We start from the raw sequence: 20,789 nt of genomic DNA, 5'->3' as shown, positions 1-20,789 counted from the left end.
TAGACCAGAATTGTGGCTGTTTTGGTCGGTGGTGCACAGCATCAACCACAAGGGAGTTTGGCTGTGGGTGAGAAAAAAGGAAGTCCATGTCCTTAGCTGGAACAAAGTATTTCCTGACTGCCTGTTTATTAATAGAGTATGCAGAATTGGGTGTTTGCCAGACTGCCTTTACAGGTAACATGATCACCTCAACTATTGGGAGAGTGGTCTTGGTTGTGACAGATGGCTGGAGGATCTGCACCAGTTTGTGCTGTTTTTCCTGTGGTGTGATTTCCTGTGCCATGGCATGCTTGAACAGTTCTTGGAACTGTTTTAGATCATCTGCTGCTGTTGGTGTAGGTGGTATGACTGCTTCATCTGGTGAAGAAGAATTGTTGGCTAGGGACACCTCCTCATTCTTGGTGCAGTCCATCTGCTTGTCCTGATGGAGTTCTTCATCCCCTATGTCAGAAACTATTTTGGTGGTCTGAGGGGGAGGGGATCTGATTACCCATCTGGCTGATGTGGATGGAGCTGTGTAGTGGTGTCAATAGCTTGCCCAGGCATCCTATGGTGGCCCATGCCTGGGGTAAGGTAACAGTGAGTATGACCATGATTGTCCATATCAGGGTTGCACCAGAACCCCTGCGCAATCTTTGTATGGCTAGGTTCCCAGGGAGGTCTTTTTTGAGTGGGCAAGGAGTGCTGAGATGGGAACCTGCCACCATTCTCCCTAGCTCCTGTTTTGCTGTGAGTGAGGAAGAGGGCAGCACAGAGAGGTAAGTGGTCCTCTCTGTGGGTTGGTGAATGGTCCATGCCAAGGAGTGGGTATTGTGGTCCCAACTTAATCTTCATATCCATATGGTGGAGGAAATACATCAGCGATGACTGTTGTATGTTGCTGCTCTGTCTTACTGGTGGTCGTTGTACCAGAAGTACGTGGTGCCTCAATGTCTCGACTCTCAAGGAGCTCAGCCTAGAGGACAGGGATCTCACCAGGGATGCTCTTCTCTTGGGAGAGTCCTGGTTAGGAGAGTAAGAAGCTTGCTTCCTGGAACTAGGAAAATTTGAACCTTGTCTCTGCCAGCAGTCTTATGCGAGCCCATGGAAGGAGTTCTCTTCAGTAGGTTGTATCATGAGAAGTATCATTTTGAAGTAGAGTTCTCTGTTGCACATAGCTCTCACCTTAAGATTCTTACAGTGCGAGCACTTTCAGGGAATATGGTCTTCCCCAAGGCACCAGACACTGGAGGCGTGTCCATCAAAGACTGGCATGGAATCTGACAAGCGTCACACTTCTTGAAACCAGGAGAGCTCAGCAGGATGAGCGCTGTTGAAGGGGATTGTAACCCCAGGAAGGGACATTCAGGGGTTTAAAGGAAAAAAAAATAAATAAGGAAGTTAGGATTATGGTTAGGTGAAGGAAATAACTGGTTTTAAGTTGTACGCTTGATTTTCAGAGTGAAGAAGTCAGCACTCCAAGGGCTCCATCTGCTGCTGAGAACGGTAGAGAAGGGACTGAGGGGAGCCAAGTTGTGTGTGTGAGAAACAGGCACCAACCACACCACAAGATAAATGTGCATATGCAACGTGGCCAGGCACTGCCAGGAAAAAGTTCCAATTATCGGTGCAAGGACGCCCTGACGCCTAGCTCAGAGCACCCAAAGGGGCAGCACTCAGAAGAATATAAGTTACTCTGTCTTCAGTTGTACAACCCTCCTCTCCACATCCCACCTGCCACAAAATGGGCTCGTGGCAATTTGGGGCCTGCTCTGTCTGGCCCTCCATGCATGTAAAGTCTCAGCTGCATTTTCAAAGGATTGCAGGATTCCATTTTTGGGCCCTACCCTGCACATTATCTTCTAATCAACAGCCCCTAGGCAGCTGAGCACAGCCCTTCTAACAGCACCAATGCTATACATTCAGTACTCAGTTGTAGTGATTTGACTTTATGTTTCTGAGAGGCCTCTGACAAGACACTGCTTTGAAAGAGCTGGTAATCAGCTAAGCACTCTCTCCTTCACCTAAGACGACATACATCATATACGGAGGCAAGCCTTGCCTTCCTGTCAGCAAGGGGCACAGGTCCTGGAGGCAGTGGAACTGCTGTGGTGTTGCCATCTGACAGGAAAGAGGGACTTCCTGGTGGACCCCCATACACCACATTACAGATCTTTAGGAACTTCCAAGGGGAGCGTGAGGCCAGGAAAAGAATAGGCAATAAGAAGGATATGATTAGATGAAAACATATGTCACATCTCTTCATAGAAGGGGTGTAAAAATATGCACAGGAGCTGCTGAACCCCTGAGATTACAGTAGGGGCTGAGGGACAGCTCTTTGTGAGGCTTCCTCTCTCACCACCCAAGGGGATCTCCTAGACTGGTTCTTTGGACTGCTCCCAGGGGCAAGATTTACCCGTTATATGGATTTGGGGCACCATTTCCACATGTGAGTATGCAGTGAAGGACACACATCACACACAGCCCTAGCTCAGATGTATCACAAGGTTTATTAAATGAAATGTTCAAATCCCAAGAGGTCAGGACCCCAATTCTTCAGTCTGGTTGAGGAGTACTCAGCAGGACAGCAAACGTGCTCTGCTCCCAAGCCACCCTGCCCTGCCCCCACGCCAAGTCCTGGAGCTGGCTGGGCACCAATCCGATCCACAGTGTAGATTAGAGTGGCTCATTTCTGCCAGCTCCCTACTGGAACCATTTCTGCAGCTGGACAAAGGGTTTTCCCAGCTACACGTATGCCAATTACCAGGAGGGGAGGCAAAAGGGTATGACAAAGAATCCTCCACTGGCAACTTAAGTTATGTTTAGGGATGTTCTGCATGGGGGAAATGCTGCAAAATATATTGGTAAATCAGGCCCAGGTGTTATCACAATGTTAATTTGGCCACATAGCATTCTCTACACATCACTGCAGTGCCAGAGAGGGCTGTGCAGCAGCAGCAGCAGCAGCAGCAGCTGGCAGGGCAAAAATGCCACTGACACAGCACATGCTGTAAGACCTCTAACGGTTCCCCCTTGTGATCCACAAAAGGATGGAACTGGAAGCACTCTGGGGATTCTGCGTTGAACTACAAGCCATACACAGTCTGGAACATCCTGGATCCATAAGGCACAAAGCTCTCGGAGATGTAACAAGAGAACAGACTCAGTCTCCTCCTTATTTGGCAACGGAACTTATAAATTCTAACCAAAGAGATGCATGGTTACTCTGCTGAGCAGATCCATTAGAAGTCATCCAGTGAAGATCTATAGCACCTTGAAATCAATAGAACTATTTCCCTGATTAAGAGCACCTTGGGTGGGTAGCTATGCAGGACTGGGACTTGAGACTACAGGTAACCACTCTGTGGTCACCTGACTTTTATTATGTCCCATGCTGTTATGATAACTCTTCATAGGCCTTCAGTAGACTCTGAACCCAGATGTCCAGTGCTAAAAGCATGGACCTCAACTTTTCAGATAAAAGAGTAATTCTCTTCACTGACATCAGCAGCAGTTTCTTGTCCTAGCTCCAGACAAAGCACTTAGCGTATGCTACATTAGTTATCTGAGTGTTGAACTACAGAGATGGCACGTCACAGCCAATAGCAGGATGCCACATCTTTTGGGATGGCATGGAGACCAAAGCATAACTGGGTTAACAAAAAGAGTTAGATTAGTTCATGGAGGATAGGTCCATCAAAGGCAGAATAAGGCCCAACATCAAGAAAATTTGGTAAGGAAATTAATTTTCTGAAAAGAACTCCAAGAACATATATAACTACATCTGTGAGCACAGGTGGCTTAGGGCGTAAACCTTAGGTTCAGATCAGAGGGGACACAGCTACTGACTACACAGTTTTTGCCTGAATAAGTAGTACAGGTTTAACCTCTCTAGACCAGCAGTCTCTCTTCCAACAACATCCATAATCCAGCATGATTTTAGTTACCCAGACAACCATCTAGCATGAATGTGGCCAAATTTCCCATTGTCCTACCAATCCTAGCTCGCAGGGTTCTGTGCTATTATTTAGCGGTAATTTAGTCATAGACGCCATTTAAGAGTCCAACAAACAGTGGAAGTGCTGGTAATGCTGGTAGACCATATTGACCTCCCGTGATCTGGCAAATTCTCTTGTTCAACACCCCTCAGGTCCTGAGGGTGCCAGACTAGAGTGGTTCAACCTGTCCTGTACTGGGCCCTCAATAAAATATTATTTATTCAAATGCAGGTTAGCAACTTATATTGCTGTCTACGTACTGATGTATCAGAGTAAAGCCAATGGGATAACGTGTTATTCTCACATCCATGCTTCTCCACTGAAGTCAACGGAGTTGCATGAATGCATATGACGACTCAATATCTACTGGACTTATTTATTAGATGGGGACGGGTTGATATTTAATCATATTAAGTAACATTTTCCCTGATTTCCCCTATTAACCTGGTTCTTCTGTGCTAAATACTGAAATCTATGGCTGGTATAATGTAAGGCCCGCTCTATAGTAGGAGGTAAAATTGATTTTAGATATGCAGCTCCAGTTACGAGAACTGCATAGCTGGAGTCAACTTATCTAAAACTGATTTTTGCCACTGTCCACACAGCAGGAGGTCAATGGTAGGAACTCTCCTGTCAATTTCCCTTACTCCTCATGACTACCAGGAGTCCCACGGTCAATGGCATTGCCGTGACAGTTCAATTTAGCACATCCACACTAGGCGTGCTAAACTGAGCAACAGCATGTTGATCTTCCTGTAAGTGCAGACATACCCTAAGTCTTCAATTTTATGCCTCGGGCTATTTTCAGTTACAGACTATTTCTACGGTTCAAAACTACATATTACAAAATCCTAAATATGGCCATTTGCACACATATATTGTGTTAACATAATACACACTTTAATGAGACAAAAAGAGTTTTAAGGTTTCATTGCTAGGGCATGAGCAAAGCTTTGGTGCAGTGCACACATTTCAGTGCTGCATTCTAAGCCTGCTATTTGCACACAGAGTACGGAATAGAGAAAGCCTGAATAAAGAATCACAGAAGACATTTTTTATCATACTTTGCACAAAAAACAAAGAAGACAGTAACTAAAACAACTCCAAATATCCCCATTTGAACAATCAGAGAAAACGAAAGCTACTCTCAGCCAGCACTTCACAGTGATTAATAGTTCCATGCCAACATTTATTATTTTACATTGCTACAGTAAACATTTCACAATAGCCCTCTACCACCAGAAGAGTTTCAATGGCAAAGAGCAATACATCCCACCAACAGCAATAGCACTTGTACTTGTACTTTTGATGATTACATGCCTTCAGAAAAACAGTCAAATATCAAATCAAGTCTACACAATAGCCTTTTTTAAGGGGGAAAAAAACACTTTTGGCAAGACTTTTCCCTCTTTGTAAATTAAAAAACATTGGTACAGAACAATAGAGAAGTATTGGTTGAAATGGACAGAATGCACCAAAGCTGTCAAGTGTTTATAGTTCATAGTATAATTCTCTACCTGTATGTCTGTAAGATAATGTCCAAACTGAAAGGTGTTGTTTTAAAAAAAAAAAATGTTAAAGAAACTATAGCATCTAGAATGAAGTAAATTTCCAAAATTAAAGTTAGTCAAAATTAATGTTAAAACTTCACCCTACACACAGTTGCACAAACCATTAATGTACTATTTGGATTAACAAAGACAATGTTTAACAATTAGACATCATTTAATTGTTTTTTTCTCTTTCTGTTCTTAAAAAGTGTATATTAGTTTTATGGGCATACATTAGTTTTGGGCAAACATTAGTTTTATGGATATTTGGATAGTTTAAAATAGACAATTTACTCAGAGGTATAGCCATATTAGCCTGTATCTGCAAAAGCAACAAGGAATCCTGTGACACCTCAAAAAACAAAAGCTATGGTTACACTAGCGATTTGTGCCGGTAAAACCCTGGTTTTGTCGACAAAACTAGTGGGGCGTCCACACACAAAATGGGATTTGTCAACAGTTTCTTGCCGAAAACCTTCTGCCTCTCCCAGGCAAGGAAGAGTACCTTTTGTAGGCAGGTTCTGTCAACAAAAAAGCTGTGTGAACGCTCTGCGGGGCCTTCTCTCAACAGACAGGGCACCCAGAACAATGGGCAGCCCTGTCTGCTGTGCTTCCAGGTATCTGTTTTGTAGAGAGAGCATCTGGGCAGTCCAGACGCTCTGTCAACAGAGCAGAGTGCTCTTACGATTGGTTCTGTGTGTGGCGGCACTTTGTTGACAGAAGTTTTCTTGGAAAATCTCTTCTGACAGTGACTTCTGTCAACAGATCGCTGTAATGTAACTGTAGCCAAGCAGATTTATTTCGGCATAAATCTTTAGGGTGCCATGGGACTCCTTGTTATTTTCAATTGATTTACTGACATATTCAGCCATCGAGAGCTTTAAAAACATTTGACCATACCTAATTTTATACAGGGTCTTAACTATATATATTACAAAAATCCATTAAATTCTCTAGCAAACAGGTTTCATTAAGATTTATTTTATGATCTTATTCTAGGATTTAATATAGAAATGGATTGAAGAGTTGAATTACTACGGTGGAAACTTTGGGACTTACAGAACGTTACTTTTAGAAAGTATATCCACCATCCTTACATTTTATTCTTTTTTCTTACTAGATCAGGTCATACATTTCCAAATACTATAAAAAATAGACACTCTTAGCTTAGTAATAACCAGCAAGGAAAAGCATTAGTACTACATTGGGCAAAACTGAGACAGCATTAGCGTACTATAGAAGTTAGTTATGTTACTAACTCTTGGTTTGTACTGCTCCCAATTTAATTATTTTTTTCCACTTGAAACCTGGCAAGGTAAAGGGAAAACCCATTGTTTCATGACATCGGCCTTCATTCAGCAAGGTACTGAAACATAGTCTTATTTTTAGCAGCTGAGAAGTTCTGGTGAAGCCCCAGAGGGCCGACTCACATGCTTAAATACTTTTAATCAGAGCCACTAGGCCAATCCTAAAGACCCTGCCCAAGCAAAATCTCTCATTGGATGGAATCTTGTCCACACAGACTTGCAGAAATGGGTCCTTAAGTAGTGTCAGTTTTATGCATTTGTCTTTAATTAATGGGTAGTAAATCAGCCATGCTGATGCTGACTTTGTTTAAATGAAACAAAAACGCCATCCTGTAGCACTTTAAAGACTAACAAAATAATTTATTAGGCGATGAGCTTTTGTGGGGCAGACCCACTTCTTCAGGTCTGGAAAATTCTGACAAATTCCCTTCATCTCCATTTTCATTTAACAGAAAGATAGAAAAAATGAAATAACTGATGAATCAGCTAGAAAGTACAGGAGGGGAGGGGGGGAATAAAATTAAAGTACAAGTATAAGAATAAATTGCCTATGGTGGTTATAGAGTCTTCATTATTGTAGATATTTAAGAGCAGGTTGGATAAATATTCAACAGGGATGATATAGATGGTGCTTGGTCCTATTGCGAGGGCAGGGGACTGGATGACCTCTTGAGGTCACTTCCAGTTCTAATGTTTTATGATATGTACACACACGAATGTGTGTGTATGCACATGTGGGTACACATATACATTTATGTATACATTAAATATACGTGAAAAATAACGGTTGCCTATGCTAACTCGTGGTTAACCACAGATTATCATAGGACAGCTACTTTTTAACTCCTGGATACTTGACTACAATTAAGCTACAACATGCTCGCACTTTTACTCAAGGGCTATGTCTACACTTGGTAATCAGGCTGATGGGAGATTACTAATGCAGTGCTGCGATGCATCTGCAACACTTTATTAGGCTAATTCTCCCCTGCAGCAATTTTGAAGTGCCCGTGCTACTTCGGAGTGCCTCTACTCCCCCAAGAACTCCCCTTTACTCCCTGCAGCTACGTGGCATACTGGCACTTCAAAGTCTGACACTTCGAAGTTGCCGCAGGAGAGAATTAGCCCAATGAAGTGCTGCATATTCAGTGCAGCACTTCATTAGTGATCTCCCATCATCCCGATTACAACGCTCCCTTCGAAAAACAGCGCAAGTATAGACATAGCCAAGTAGTTTTCCAGAAGTATACTTTCATTTGTACTTAGCTCCATTTTTTTCAAAAGTAGCAGTATTTACTCAAGTGACTTTTGGGTACTTTTTCCACCACTGCCCCAGGCCCCAGCCCTTCTGGGAGTGCACAACTGCCCCCCTCAGACCTTGCCCAGGGGCCCAGCAATTCTTTCAGCTCCTACCCACCCCCCACCCTTGGCTCCATTAAAGCAGTGCTACTAGGGACTCTTCTCGTTGGCCTGGTAATGGGAAGTGGGCACCCTGGAAGAGATAGGAGCCCTAACCTGTATTCTTTTTTCCAGGGAATTTTCCTGGAGGACACAAAATGCTTGTCCCTGGCCCCACCTCTGTCATCCTCCATCCAAGCTCTGCCCCAGTTCCTCCACAGACATCCTAGACCTGCACAGCATCCTCTCCGAGGTCCTGAGGAGCATGGGAAGGGGGAAATTGATGCCTCAGAAGTGACCCAGTGACTTCAGCACAGGACTGGAGAGATCCATATGGGAAGGGTCTCCTTTACCTGTGAATCTAAGAGAGACTATCCACAATCATGCTATTTTCTCCTGCTTGGCTACATTTTAGCTCAAAAAAGTCTGTGTAGACCAAATATTATAGGCATGGGAAGTAGGGATGGGAAGAGGGGGCTGCAATACTTCCAGGTTTTTCACCCAGCTTCTCTGAACCCAAGGGCCGGCTCTTCTGCCAACCCACCACTGGCTACACAAGCCCCAAGTCCTGGCCTCCAAGTAGCTCCTGTAGGGTCCTGCTGACCCCACTGAATTTGCCACTTTACGCCATCCTCGTAGTCTGCACCAGCACTCAGGGGTCCTGTAGCCCACAGGCCCTGCCCTCGTGGGCTCCACAGCCCACTAGTCCAGACCACTGGCCTTGGAGGCTCCACAGCAGCTCAGGGTCCTGCCACCAGGCTGGGGTTCTGCTTGTGGCCTCACCATGAGACTCAGCAGTAGCCCCAGCTGTGGCTCTACCCTGGGGACAGTAAGACAAGTAGGGTTTCCAGCTCTCCCAGACCTTCCTGATCATACACATTGCCATGAACAGCATGCGATTTGACCAGTCTGGGAGAGTCGGCATGAGCAACTCAGCATCCCCTCCCCAAAAATTGTTCCAGCACCACTGCCAAAAACTTCTCAGTGTCTCATTCTCTCTATTAATTGGACTAATTGCCTGACCCAAATTAATGTTATCTGACCACAAAGAAGATTTAACAGCCTGCTTTGGAGAAAAAGTTACCTGTGCATGAATATATGTGTTTTTAAAACATTGTTTAATACCTAATATTAAAAACACATAAAACACCCCCATTGGAAAAAACAAACACATAACTGATTTTTATAAAGCTGACCCTCTTAAAACCAGTGATGACAGTGGGAAATCTTGGTATGTGGGAGCTGAGGATCTGGGCCTTGTCCTACAGGTACAGTGAGCAAGGACAGGGGGCCCAAAAGCCACATTCAATCTCCCCAGCAGTCCCAGAACCAGGGGGAAAGAAAGATCCTTCTCTAGGTCTTAGAGCAATGCCTGGGCAGCTCTAAGCTACTCCCATTAGAGCAGCCCCCTCTCAGTATTACATGACTTATTTATATTATTGGCATTACAGTAGTGCCTCAAGACCACAACTAAAAGCTGATTGTGCTAGGCCTCAGTTTGAGGTACTTTTGGCTCAAAGGGTAATTAGGTAGAACCAAAAGCCTGAAACTTTATACATAAAATTTTGGTACATCCTTTTCAAAAACAAGATACATCTATGTTATTGCCTAAATGAGTGGTGTCCAGTAGTAATTCAAGGATTGCCACCCTTGTGGTTGACATCCTTCCGTATTCACCACAGCCCCCCCCACCCCCAGCTCTAAATAAATGCCTTCCCCCAGACAGGGTCCCTAGCAGAACCCCCATGCTCCATCAATGGCCTCCCCAAGAGCCAGGCACCCTCAGCCTCCCCCAGCTCTAACAATGCCCTTTCCTCCCCCCAGAGACTGGCACCCCCAGCCCCCTCATCTCCCATGCTGGGGGCCACAGGATCCATGGCCACCCATGCCAGGGGCCGTAGGAGCCATGTCTGCACAAGCCCATGTGAGGGGCTGCTGTTGCCACGTGCTTGTCCCACCAAGCGGTGGGGTGCATACGCGGGGTGGACAGAGGGCACTCCACATGTGTGACTCTGAGGAGCTGTATTTAGTGGCTCCAAGAACAGCATACGGCTCTGGAGCCTGGAATTGCCACACCATGCTGTCCTGTTCACCACATGTGGCGAGTGGCAAACGTATTGTACACCACAGGCCTAAGCATTACCTTGCATAAAAATTGTTATGTAAGATAATGTTTAGGCAATAAGAGATGTATAAAAATTGTTAAATTTGTTCTATACATATTTGAAGCAAAATTGTTATACAAAAGAAAACAAATGAGTATTTGATGCAACTTTTATTTACTGTATTATATAGCACCATATTACTGTACACAGACTTCTCAAAATACTTTGTAAAATATTATTTCTATATATAGGTAAATCCATGCATATTGGAGCTTAATTTTTACACTCAGGTAGGTACACCAGCATCTGTTAGCATAAAAATAGATTGCCGTATTTCAATATGTTATCATTAGTTTTAGCTCAAGGTCATTGCCAATCTTTGTTTGCATAATACAAGTAACTCAAAGGTTGAAACCCCTAGCGGCTCTCACTGGCCTTAGGGTTGTATGATCTAAAGTGAGATTTAGAACAGATCTCTTATTTAATATTTTGTTTAGCTATGTCATAATCTGAACATGTCTCCAAGGCACAATTATATTTCCTTACTTTATTGTTAATATTTAGCATACGTGTCTGCACTCTACTGAAATTCAATAGTGTGAACTATAAGGCTTGACTCTGTAGCTTTTATAATGCAAAACTCCCTCTAACCTTGATGAGAATTTTGCCACAGTAAGGATAGCAAAATTTAGGTCTATAATTCTGTAATCTTAAAGGATTTTTCACTAGATTCTTGATAAAGCATTAACATATCATTTTATAAAAATTAATTCCCTGGAACATACTGCATCATTTGAATGAAGTACATTGGCTGCAGACCAAGATGATAACTGTGATACCATTGTAGCAAGTTGTATACCATGGGAATAGTGTGATGTCTCAGGAACAACATGAATATGACAATAGTAATATCCATTAGCAGCCTAGTTTGTCCTTCTATACTGAACTATTTTACAGTATAGGCAATTTTCTACCCCAAGGGTTGCTCTGGATCCCCCTTTTTTTTTTGGCTTTTTACTTCCTCAAAACCAAAACAAACAAAGCAAAACCCCAACCAATTTTGTTTACCAAGCCTAAATCCTATGCACATTTCCCTAACTATCAATAGCTTGCATTCACAAGCACTATTTTAAAATACTAAACATAAGACAAGCTGCTCACAAGCAGAATTGTAAACAACATATGTATGGGGTGGTGCATGCCTACAATATCCCAGGATCAACTCAGGGAGGGATCCTCCTTTCTCCACTATGAGGGAAGTAGTTTACTGCAGCTATTTAAATGTTAATATCCCCTTCATTCTGACTCAGCCCGCTGGGTGACATGTAGGGAAACAAGGAGTCTTCTTCCCTTCCCTGCCTGTCTCAGTCCTCTCCTATGCAGGGCTGGGGAGACAGCAATGAACTACAGAACAGCTCTCTCTCCTGCATCTGCGGTGGCAACTCAGGGAAGGCACGTGTGAGGGTGGGGAGACGTTCAAACTCCCAATCCCTAAATCACTGCACCTGGGAGTGACACTCTTCCTCTAGAAGACACATTATAGATGAGTAAAATACAGTAAAATTCCTTTAATCCGGCACATCTAGGATTGGACAGGTGCCAGGTTACCAAATTTTCCAGACTATTGGACGCCACCACCCCACGCTTCTGTAGCTTCTTCACCACCTTGCACTTCTCAGTTTCACCACCCCCTCACTCCTGCAGCTTCTTCACCACCCCCGCACTCTTGCAGCTTCATAGGGTGACCAACCAGCCCATACTGGGCAGAACCGTCCCGTATCTGGGACTCCAAAAGGTGTCCCCACTTATTTTTTAAAAGGGATAGAGGGGGAAGGGGCTTTTAGCCAATGTAGCTGCTGGCAGCTGTGGAAAGCTGGGCAGGCCGAGAGCCCAGCACAATGTGAAGCCACATAAAGCGGGGGATTCCTGTATGCCAGACCATCAAATTTTGCCAGATTATCTCTTTAAACGGGACTATTTTTGCCATTGCCAAACCTTCAGGATTTCCAGACCACCAGAGGCCAGATTAAAGGAATTTTACTGTACTAAGAAAGAATGAAAAGACCCAAACACACTTGTGCAGTAAAACCACTAGTTATTCAAAGCACACATATTCCCTTTCTGAGCTATATTTGGCAATGGAGACACATCAGCTTTTAAGCCTTACATCTCATATGAAATACTGCAAATAGAATTACATTTTAAACTCCTGGTGAAATGACATAATTAGTTTTCTATTTTGATTATTATTCCCAATAAATGGTTGCAGATAATTGCTTTATTACTGCTATCTAGTCTCTTTAGGTAGCTAGCTTCTATGTGTCTCTAAAGAGAGTACAAATGTGGTCCTCAATTTGTTTGTATCTCTGATATAAACAGTGAGATCTACTCTACACCCCTTCACAGCAAGGTCTGTAGACATCACAATTAGCCATAGAACTAACATCAATGCTAAGTCCTCCACATTTGAGTGGGAAAACAGATTCCCAAGAGCACACACTTGTGTATGTTTATCCACTCAATAGTTGAAGGCAGTGTGTAACCTGCTCTGAGCTGCCAGCTAAGTAGGAGTTTGATAAAACTCCCCACATTTCAATGGCAAATCCCATCATTTTGTATTTATTTCTTGTCAGTAAGCTTGTGACCCAGCCAAATGTGACAAAGCAGGGGAATAAAGAAATAGCAAACCCTTAACTTTCTTTATACTCACTTTAGCTCCTGCTGCCTCATAGCTTTGGAGTAAGAGGCACACAAATCTATACTCGCCTTCAAGGGGGTCAGAAAAAGGTACAGTGGAAGAGGAAATGGGAGGAGCCTGGACTCTCCATGCCTCCCTTAAACCCACTGGCATAGCTGAGCCAGCACCGGGTGGGAAAAAGACTGCACTAAGTTACACACTCTTTAGAGCAAGGGAAGGGACTGTAATTTGAGTCAAATTCTTCCTCAAGTCCTTCGTGTGGTGCAGCTATGTGCCTTCCACTCCTGCTATTAGTCTAATAGTATTACAGCCCTCAGGGACTAATGCACACCTGAGAGCAGGGACCTGTCTATTTGTCCCATGAACTACCTTGCTCAGTCATAGTGATACACAAATAATAGTGTCAACAGGTAAATTTTGACACTGCTTCAATTGATTGTGAAGTTGTAGGGATGGAAAACTGACCATATGTTCAAGCAGATGACTCATTTATTCTGCTGAATAAAATGAAATTGACTTTTCTAATGATGTAATTATTCAAAGACCCAAGACAGTCTCTAGGCTAATGTTTAAGTAATTAAAGTGGGAAGATTATTGGTTCTATTTCATCACGAGCCAGAAGAGTTTGGTTTAAAACAGGATATTCAATAAGGATGGGTAATTTTTGTTGTTGTTGTTCTAAGAATACAGTAATCAAACATTTCTCTAGAGAGCGGTGGAAAGCTACCTATTTAGAGTGTCACAGCTATGAGGGAAGAGGCATGCCTAATACCCAGATTCTTCTCACTCAGGCATTCCCAAAGGCTGCTGCTTCAACAAGAGCCTCCAGGGTTTTTTTTCATTTGGTTGATTGGTTTTTTTTTTTTTAGATAAACAAAGTCATCCAAGTTCCAGCCATACAGCAAATGTGGAATTGCCTTTCTTTGCTTTACTATAATGTAGTTGGTTTTTTTAAAATACTGTAATTCATTAATTGTGTTTTCTTGGTGTGGGACCTGATTCTACAATCCAACTTATTTATCAAGCCCTTAAATTGCTTAATATCTCCACAAAAAGCAGTCAGGTAGCACTTTAAAGACTAGCAAAATGGTTTATTAGGTGAGCTTTCCCATTTTGCTAGTCTTTAAAGTGCTACTTGACTGCATTTTGTTTTGATGGTGTATAGACTGGCACAGCTTCCTCTTTGTTACTATTTAATATCTCCAGTGAAATGAAGGAGAGTTAAAAATTGACAGAACTTAGGGCAAGATCCTGCAGACATACATGTTCTTAGTTAAGTATTGTGTGTAAAGTTAGCATGATTGATGCCTTTTGGAGGTAACAGCCTTTTAGTAAGACCCAGCTCACATAAATAACATTCACATGGAGTTGTGCAATTCTCCACATTTCCCCTTGCACCAATGTTTTGACTACTGTTGTCTGGGGGTGGGGGGAATACACCTGTTGCCTCACAAAATTGCTGATACGATTTTCTCTACTTAAAAGACAAACTTAATTTCAACTCAGTAAGACACACCTCCCTTATCTTTCAAGATGACTGAAGCTTTTCTTTCTTTTTTTTGTCCTTTCTTCCCCCCCACCCCACCCCTTAGAGACCGTCTTGAATTTCTGCATCATTTAGTTATTCAAAAGGAATTTCTTAGACCAAACGAATTCCCCTGGGAGTCAACCGATCTCCTACATCCCCTGTATTTCCTTGACACCCCTGACATTCCTTGGGTGAGTGTAAACCACTTGAGTGAGTAATTTCGGCAGAATCAGGCCCAGAGTAGAGGTGATGGTTTTGAGGTTTGGCTCTAGAAGAGCTGTGACATTTTCAATGGCCAACCCATAGACAGCCTAACTCCTATTCCCCCCATTACTACTGGAGAAGTGACAGAGGGCTACACTGATCCAACAGAGCAGTGTGGTGCATGGCTGGCAGAGGAGCTATGCTGCATACATTGCTGTGTGTAAGGCGAGTGCGTTAAGAAACTCGCCTCTATCCTTACAGACACATAACGGGCTCTTTGCTGTATCCTTCGTTTAAACCGACCCACGGCTCATCTCTGTGATTCCAGCAGCACCTGGTAGCCACCAAGAGCCAGAGGCGAACTAAGCCAACAGCACAGAGCTCTCTCCCCGGAGCGCAAATTAAAACTACGGCAGTCGCCGATTGCCCAACGCTAGCGGGCTCTGCCGAGACAGACACGCTGGTTCCCCGGCCCTGGAGCAGCACCTCGGCGCAGTGGACAGGAGGGATGCGGACCCCGCGCAAGGGGCACCACCGCCGGCGCGGGAGCGGCTCGCGGCGAGGTCCAGGCGCAGCCCCAGCGGCGCGCGGCGGGGCGGGCGATGGGTGGCCGAGTGAGTGAGGAGGGCTCCCCATTGGGACAGCAGGCGCGAGCCTCCCCAACCTCCCGCCCCCGCCGCTCTCCTGCAGAGCGATCCCTGGATCAAGCCACCCGAGCGCCTGGGCTTCCTCCCCCTCCCCCGGGGCGGTCTGGCCGGACTCTCCCGCTACTTTCGGCAGCACTTTGGCAGGAGGTGCCCGCGCGGCAGGGACCTAGGGCGTTTTCTCTGCCCTTGCCCCCGCACGTCCGCAGCGGGGCGGGGCGGATCCGCCCGGGCGTTCCCGTCCCGGTGCCCGGTGCTCCCCTCACCGTTAGACCTTCGCACGATGTTCTCCAGGAAGGTGTTCTGGGGCGCCACCAGCCCCCGCCGGCCCCCAGCCATGGTCATCTCTGCGGGAGTCTAGCGGCCAGGCTTCGCTCAGGGCTGCGCGGAGCTAAGCGCTCTCGCTCCGCGCTCCTGCCGCTCGCAGCGCCTCATGCTCCCCGGCTTTGCAGCATCAGCGTCTACCGACTGCCGCCCACACCGCATCCATCCCTGCGGCGCCGGCTGGGCTCTGCCCCCGCCTGGCCCGGCAGCGCCCTCTGCCGAGCGCGATCTCAGCGACGCCCAAGCGATGCTGTGCCCGAGCTCTGCAGGCGGCCGGAGGAGGCGGCCAACGCCTGTGCTGCAGCGCCCTCGCCTGGACGCGCCGCAATACGGCGCCGGCCGCCCTTGGGCGGCAAAGAGCCGCGTAAGGGGAAGGGGGGTTTCCCACCGGCATTGCTAGGGCGGCCCTTCAGCCCCAGGTCCCAGCAGAGCTGGGGGTGAAAGTGATGGGACGTCAGGCGCTTAAATCACAAATTCGCCTGAATTTGCTTTGAATGGGGGAGAGCAGAGGCAAGAAGTCCGACCTAGGGCATGAATCTAGTCTGCCACGGTAGAGGGCAGGAGCAGCCACACTGCCTGGTAAAACTGGGCACAGAGCCACCCTCCGGCGTTACAGCATTATAAGGCCCCCATAAGGCGGGGAATCAACCGCGGGGGTCAGGAAGAGTAACAAGGACTGACTACCACACCAAACAATGGCCGGTAACCCTCTCTGCTCCCCCACCGGAGCTCAGTAATAAATACAGCCTTATTGCTCACCTCCACCAGGCACACACAATCGCAGAGGGGAAATTGGACCAAAGTGCGACATCAATAGCTTTGGGAACGCTCAGCCCCTCAACAAACCTCCGAGGGAACTGAGAGTTGCTATCCCCTTTTACAGCTGGAGAAACTAAGGTCTGGAAGCTAAGGACTAATTCTAGGCTGGATGCCCAATTTGAGATATCACAGGGTGATTTTCAGAATAGTCACAAGGCCAGGTGATCCTCAGCTGAACTCAAACCTACACCCATTTAGTAGAGCAGCTGAGGAGTCTTCCCCCCACCCTCTCCATTTAGTAATCATGCTGGGTTTTCATTCCTAAAATTATTTTAAAAGGATGGCTTATATTATGTGACTAAATATCAGCTCAGTTAGACTGAAGAGATACTTAAATAGTGTGAGCTTTGATAGATCAAACTCTTTGAAACATCTGTAAAGATCTCTCTTTAATGGATTAAACTATTCTCCTAGCTTTACCATTCTAGTGATAAACGGGACCAAAGGCATACTCAGCTGTCTGAAAGAAAATTGAGAGAAAAAGATACATGTCTTGTTTCTAATGCTGTTGACTCTTACTATCTACAATGCTACTTGTTTCTAATGCTGTTGACTCTTACTATCTACAATGCCTTCAAAGTGCAGTCCCCTCAGACTCTGCTTCCTTGTGTATATAGGACACACCCCAGTCTCTCTCTCACTCACACACTCTCCATGATAAAGAATCACGCCATTGAAGGTAGCATTGTGGAATTTTATGTTTGTCATCTCAAAGGACCCCATTTTAGAGGAAAAGTACCTAAATATGCACATAAATGCCTAGTGGGATTTTCAAATTCATGTATCAGGTACTAAAATACAGTCCACTCCTGTTAGCACCAGGAGCATAAAGCATTTCTAAAGACATTTTATTCAGCCAATAGAATATTTCCCCAGGTTTTCCCCTTCCCAGTCATGTCCATTTATCTCTAGCTGCAGGTGTATCACAGCTGAGCAGACCTAGGATCAAAGGAGCAAACAGGTAAAGTCTAAAACTCACACACTTCTACCTTTCTGAACTACACCAAGCATAATTGACTGCAGTTAAGGTTCTGGGCATTAATTCATTCTGCAAATAAATATTCCCTTCCCTCCAAGGAATTGATTTTCAAAACTTTTATAACCTACTTATTACCATCTATACCAAGGATGGGCAAAATACAACCAATGGGAGCTGCAAGTCTGTGCCTGAGGCAGGAGAAACCCACAAAGCCTGTCCCAGCATCCCTCAGGGAAGTACATAGCTTCTGTAGTTGGCAACATGATAGGCAGAGAGCCTACCTGAGAGGCCTTGATGTCTGGGAGCTGCCTAGGTAAGTGTTTCTTGGCCAGAGCCTGACTCTAGCACTCCTCTATCTCCCTCCCCACATTCTGCCCCATTCCTGACTCAGGCTACACTCTAACCCTCTGCACCCCTGCTCCTGCACTCATACCTCCTCCCAGATGACCACCTAGGCTCCTGCAGTCCTTCCCTAGGTCATAAGCCCCTCCCAGACCCTGCACTCTCTTCTACACTGCTCCAGGCCACAGCCCTGCCCTTCACTCAAACTCTCTTCCAGACCATATACATTCTCCTGCACCTCAATTCCCCTGCCCCAAGCTCTTTTCTGCATCCATTCTCAGTCACAGACCCCACATTCCTCCATCATCATGTATGAGAGCAGCCCTTGACCACTTTCCAAATTCTTGGCGTGCTCTCCCCACTCTATACAGATTCAGCACAAAAGGCTACTATCAGGATTACATCAGTTTTCTAACTCTGCACTGTGCTAGGTGGAAAGCAAGCAGTCTTCTCCTTATTGCAGTGCTTCCCAACCTTTGTGAAACAGGGACCCATTTTGACAATTCAGTAAGAGTTTGTGACCAGAGGCAATTCAAAATGGATTGGGTGGGGGAAGGTTCTCCCCTGGGAAAAATGCACCCCTGGCTTAAACCCCTCTCAGCCCCAAAACTGCCCCCTCCCCATTTCACACAAACTCCATGCACTGACACTGCTGCTCCTTTGCTGGGCTGCCACCACCTCTTCATGGCTCTCCCCAGCACTCCTACTCCCTTCCCCCACCTGCAGTGCAGGCAGTTCCCTACCCTGCCACACTGCAATGGAACTCAATTTAATTGGTTTAATGGCCAGCTCCCTCCTGCTGGCTGTTAAACCAATTAAACTGAGTTCCATTTCAGTGTGGCAGGGTAAGGAATGAGAGACAGAGGAGGAGTTAGGCAGCAGCGGCAGGAGCCCCAAATGGTTCCATAAACAGCCACATGCAGCTCAGAGCCACCCTGCTGGTGAACCTTAGAAAATCTAATGGTGATCCATATTTGGGTCCCAACGCATGGGCTGGGAATCCCTGCTTTATTGCCTATCCTCTCCACACTTCACCCGCAATGAAACCTGACTATTCAGGCTTCAAGTAGATTAAGTGAATTTCCCTTTGGTTAATAGGGGCACTGTACTTTCACACTGCACATTCCAACTTTTGTATATAAATCAGTACTTTCTAGAGAAATTTCTAATATTGCAAACAGATAAAATATGTTGCTTGGATCATCTGACTGTCTTTATAGTGTAATGGCCCCCAAAGAGATGGCTATGCAGGTACCTTTAAGACTTTAAAAAAAGGCACTGTTTTGTTTTTTTTTTGTTCAGTAAAGGCATTTAGGCATTTCTTCAAAATTGAATAAGCTTGACCCTCCCCACTCTTAGAGCTACCAGCTGTCCGTGAACCAGACTGCCTAACATGTCCAGCAAAATAAGAACATTCACTGAGTTTCACTGGGCTATTATTGTCAACTGTTTGAGGTGGAAAAAAATAAATAATTTCTACAACCCTCTTCTCCCCAGATAAGAGCTGAAACTGAATGTCTTTAAGAGTATTCAGCACAGATATACTAAACATCTGGAAGAGACACTAAACAGCTCACTGATGAGATAACTATTAATCTTTAACAGGAACTGTTCTCAGGTATGTATTATGCTCAGTGACCTTCCATTCTGTCCAAAGTACAAATTTAAGACTTGTTCCTAAACATGGGGATACAAGCATAGTATCTGGAACCCCCTTTATTTTAAGTGAGTGAGATAATTACCCAGTATTATACACCACGTAAATATTTATTTAGCCTATACGTGTGACAAAGTTTGCCCTTCCCCATCAAACCTCCCAGTGAAAATCAGTCAGAAAGGTAGATTTTAGACTAGAGCTTTTCTAGGATGCTAGAACACAAGACAGTGGATTGCTACTTGACCCAGCTAACAGCTGTAGGCCCTAGCACTGACAGTCTCTCACAACGAAGGGTCCTGTGGCACCTTATAGACTAACAGAAAAGTTTTGAGCATGAGCTTTCGTGAGCACAGACAAGGTTCATTCCAGAATCCTAGAACAAGGGTTTGTAGTAACAGGTAGAGGTCTCCTGATGCCACCTTGTGGTAGAAACATGACCCTGCAGGTCCTGTAACTTGCATCTGATTAAGTGGGTCTTTGCCCACGAAAGCTTATGCTCCAAAATATCTGTTAGTCTATAAGGTGCCACCAGACTTCTTGTTGCACTTGGCAAAGATTTCCACAAAAGCCACCCCTAGTGAGGGCTCTTTTAGTTTCCTGCAAACTTCAAATGTGCACTACAATAGTCTGAGAGAAGTGGGTCTGTCCCATGAAAGTTCATTACCTAATAAATTAATTTGCTAGTCTTTAAAGTGCTACATGACTGCTTTTTTCTTTTAATAGTCTGAAAGGAGAGTCTAGATGTCATACCTTCAGAGTTCTCACATGACCCCTGTTGTTTACTGCCTACCAAAGCCTTTCTCCCATCTCATGCAGCTTCACCTTCTGGGTATAGTAAAGTGCATTCCCTAGAAGAAGCCTGAGAAGTTAAGAAACTTAAAACAAGGCCTTCCCTAGACATTTGGTGTACACCCCTCCCAAGCCTTTCTTGTTGTAGCTAGGCTGGGTTTCACAGCTAGCCTGTCCCTCTGGCAGGATAGCGAGTTCCAGGGCAACTTCTCTGAGCCTCTCTCCTCACATTTCGGAGGGGTGGCCGTGTTAGTCTGGATCTGTGACAGCAACGAAGGGTCCTGTGGCACCTTATAGACTAACAAAAGTTTTGAGCATGAGCTTTTGTGAGCACAGACTCACTTCTTCAGATGCCCTGTGCATTTCTGTTAGTCTATAAGGTGCCACAGGACTCTTCGTTGCTGTCTCCTCACATTGTCACTGGCAATTCTTAGTCCTCACAGGAAACTTCCAGAAGCTTCTTTCTAC

The 20,789-nt window shown here is 45.1% G+C and overlaps 1 protein-coding gene across 1 annotated transcript in view; it reads right to left on the bottom strand.

The window, feature by feature from the left end:
* KCNH1 (potassium voltage-gated channel subfamily H member 1) overlaps positions 1-15,756 on the bottom strand; it is a 290,356-nt gene extending 274,600 nt beyond the window's left edge. The window contains exon 1 of the mRNA XM_074988513.1: positions 15,678-15,756. Coding sequence (XP_074844614.1) covers positions 15,678-15,756 — 79 coding nt within the window. The remainder of the gene's footprint in view (positions 1-15,677) is intronic.
* Between the last annotated feature and the right edge of the window lie 5,033 nt (positions 15,757-20,789).

This window comes from Carettochelys insculpta, chromosome 3, assembly GCF_033958435.1.
Source record: "Carettochelys insculpta isolate YL-2023 chromosome 3, ASM3395843v1, whole genome shotgun sequence".
Taxonomy (NCBI): Eukaryota; Metazoa; Chordata; order Testudines; family Carettochelyidae; genus Carettochelys; species Carettochelys insculpta.
The sequence above is the reverse complement of the archived record's forward strand: the minus strand, read 5'-3'. Positions and strand labels throughout refer to the sequence as shown.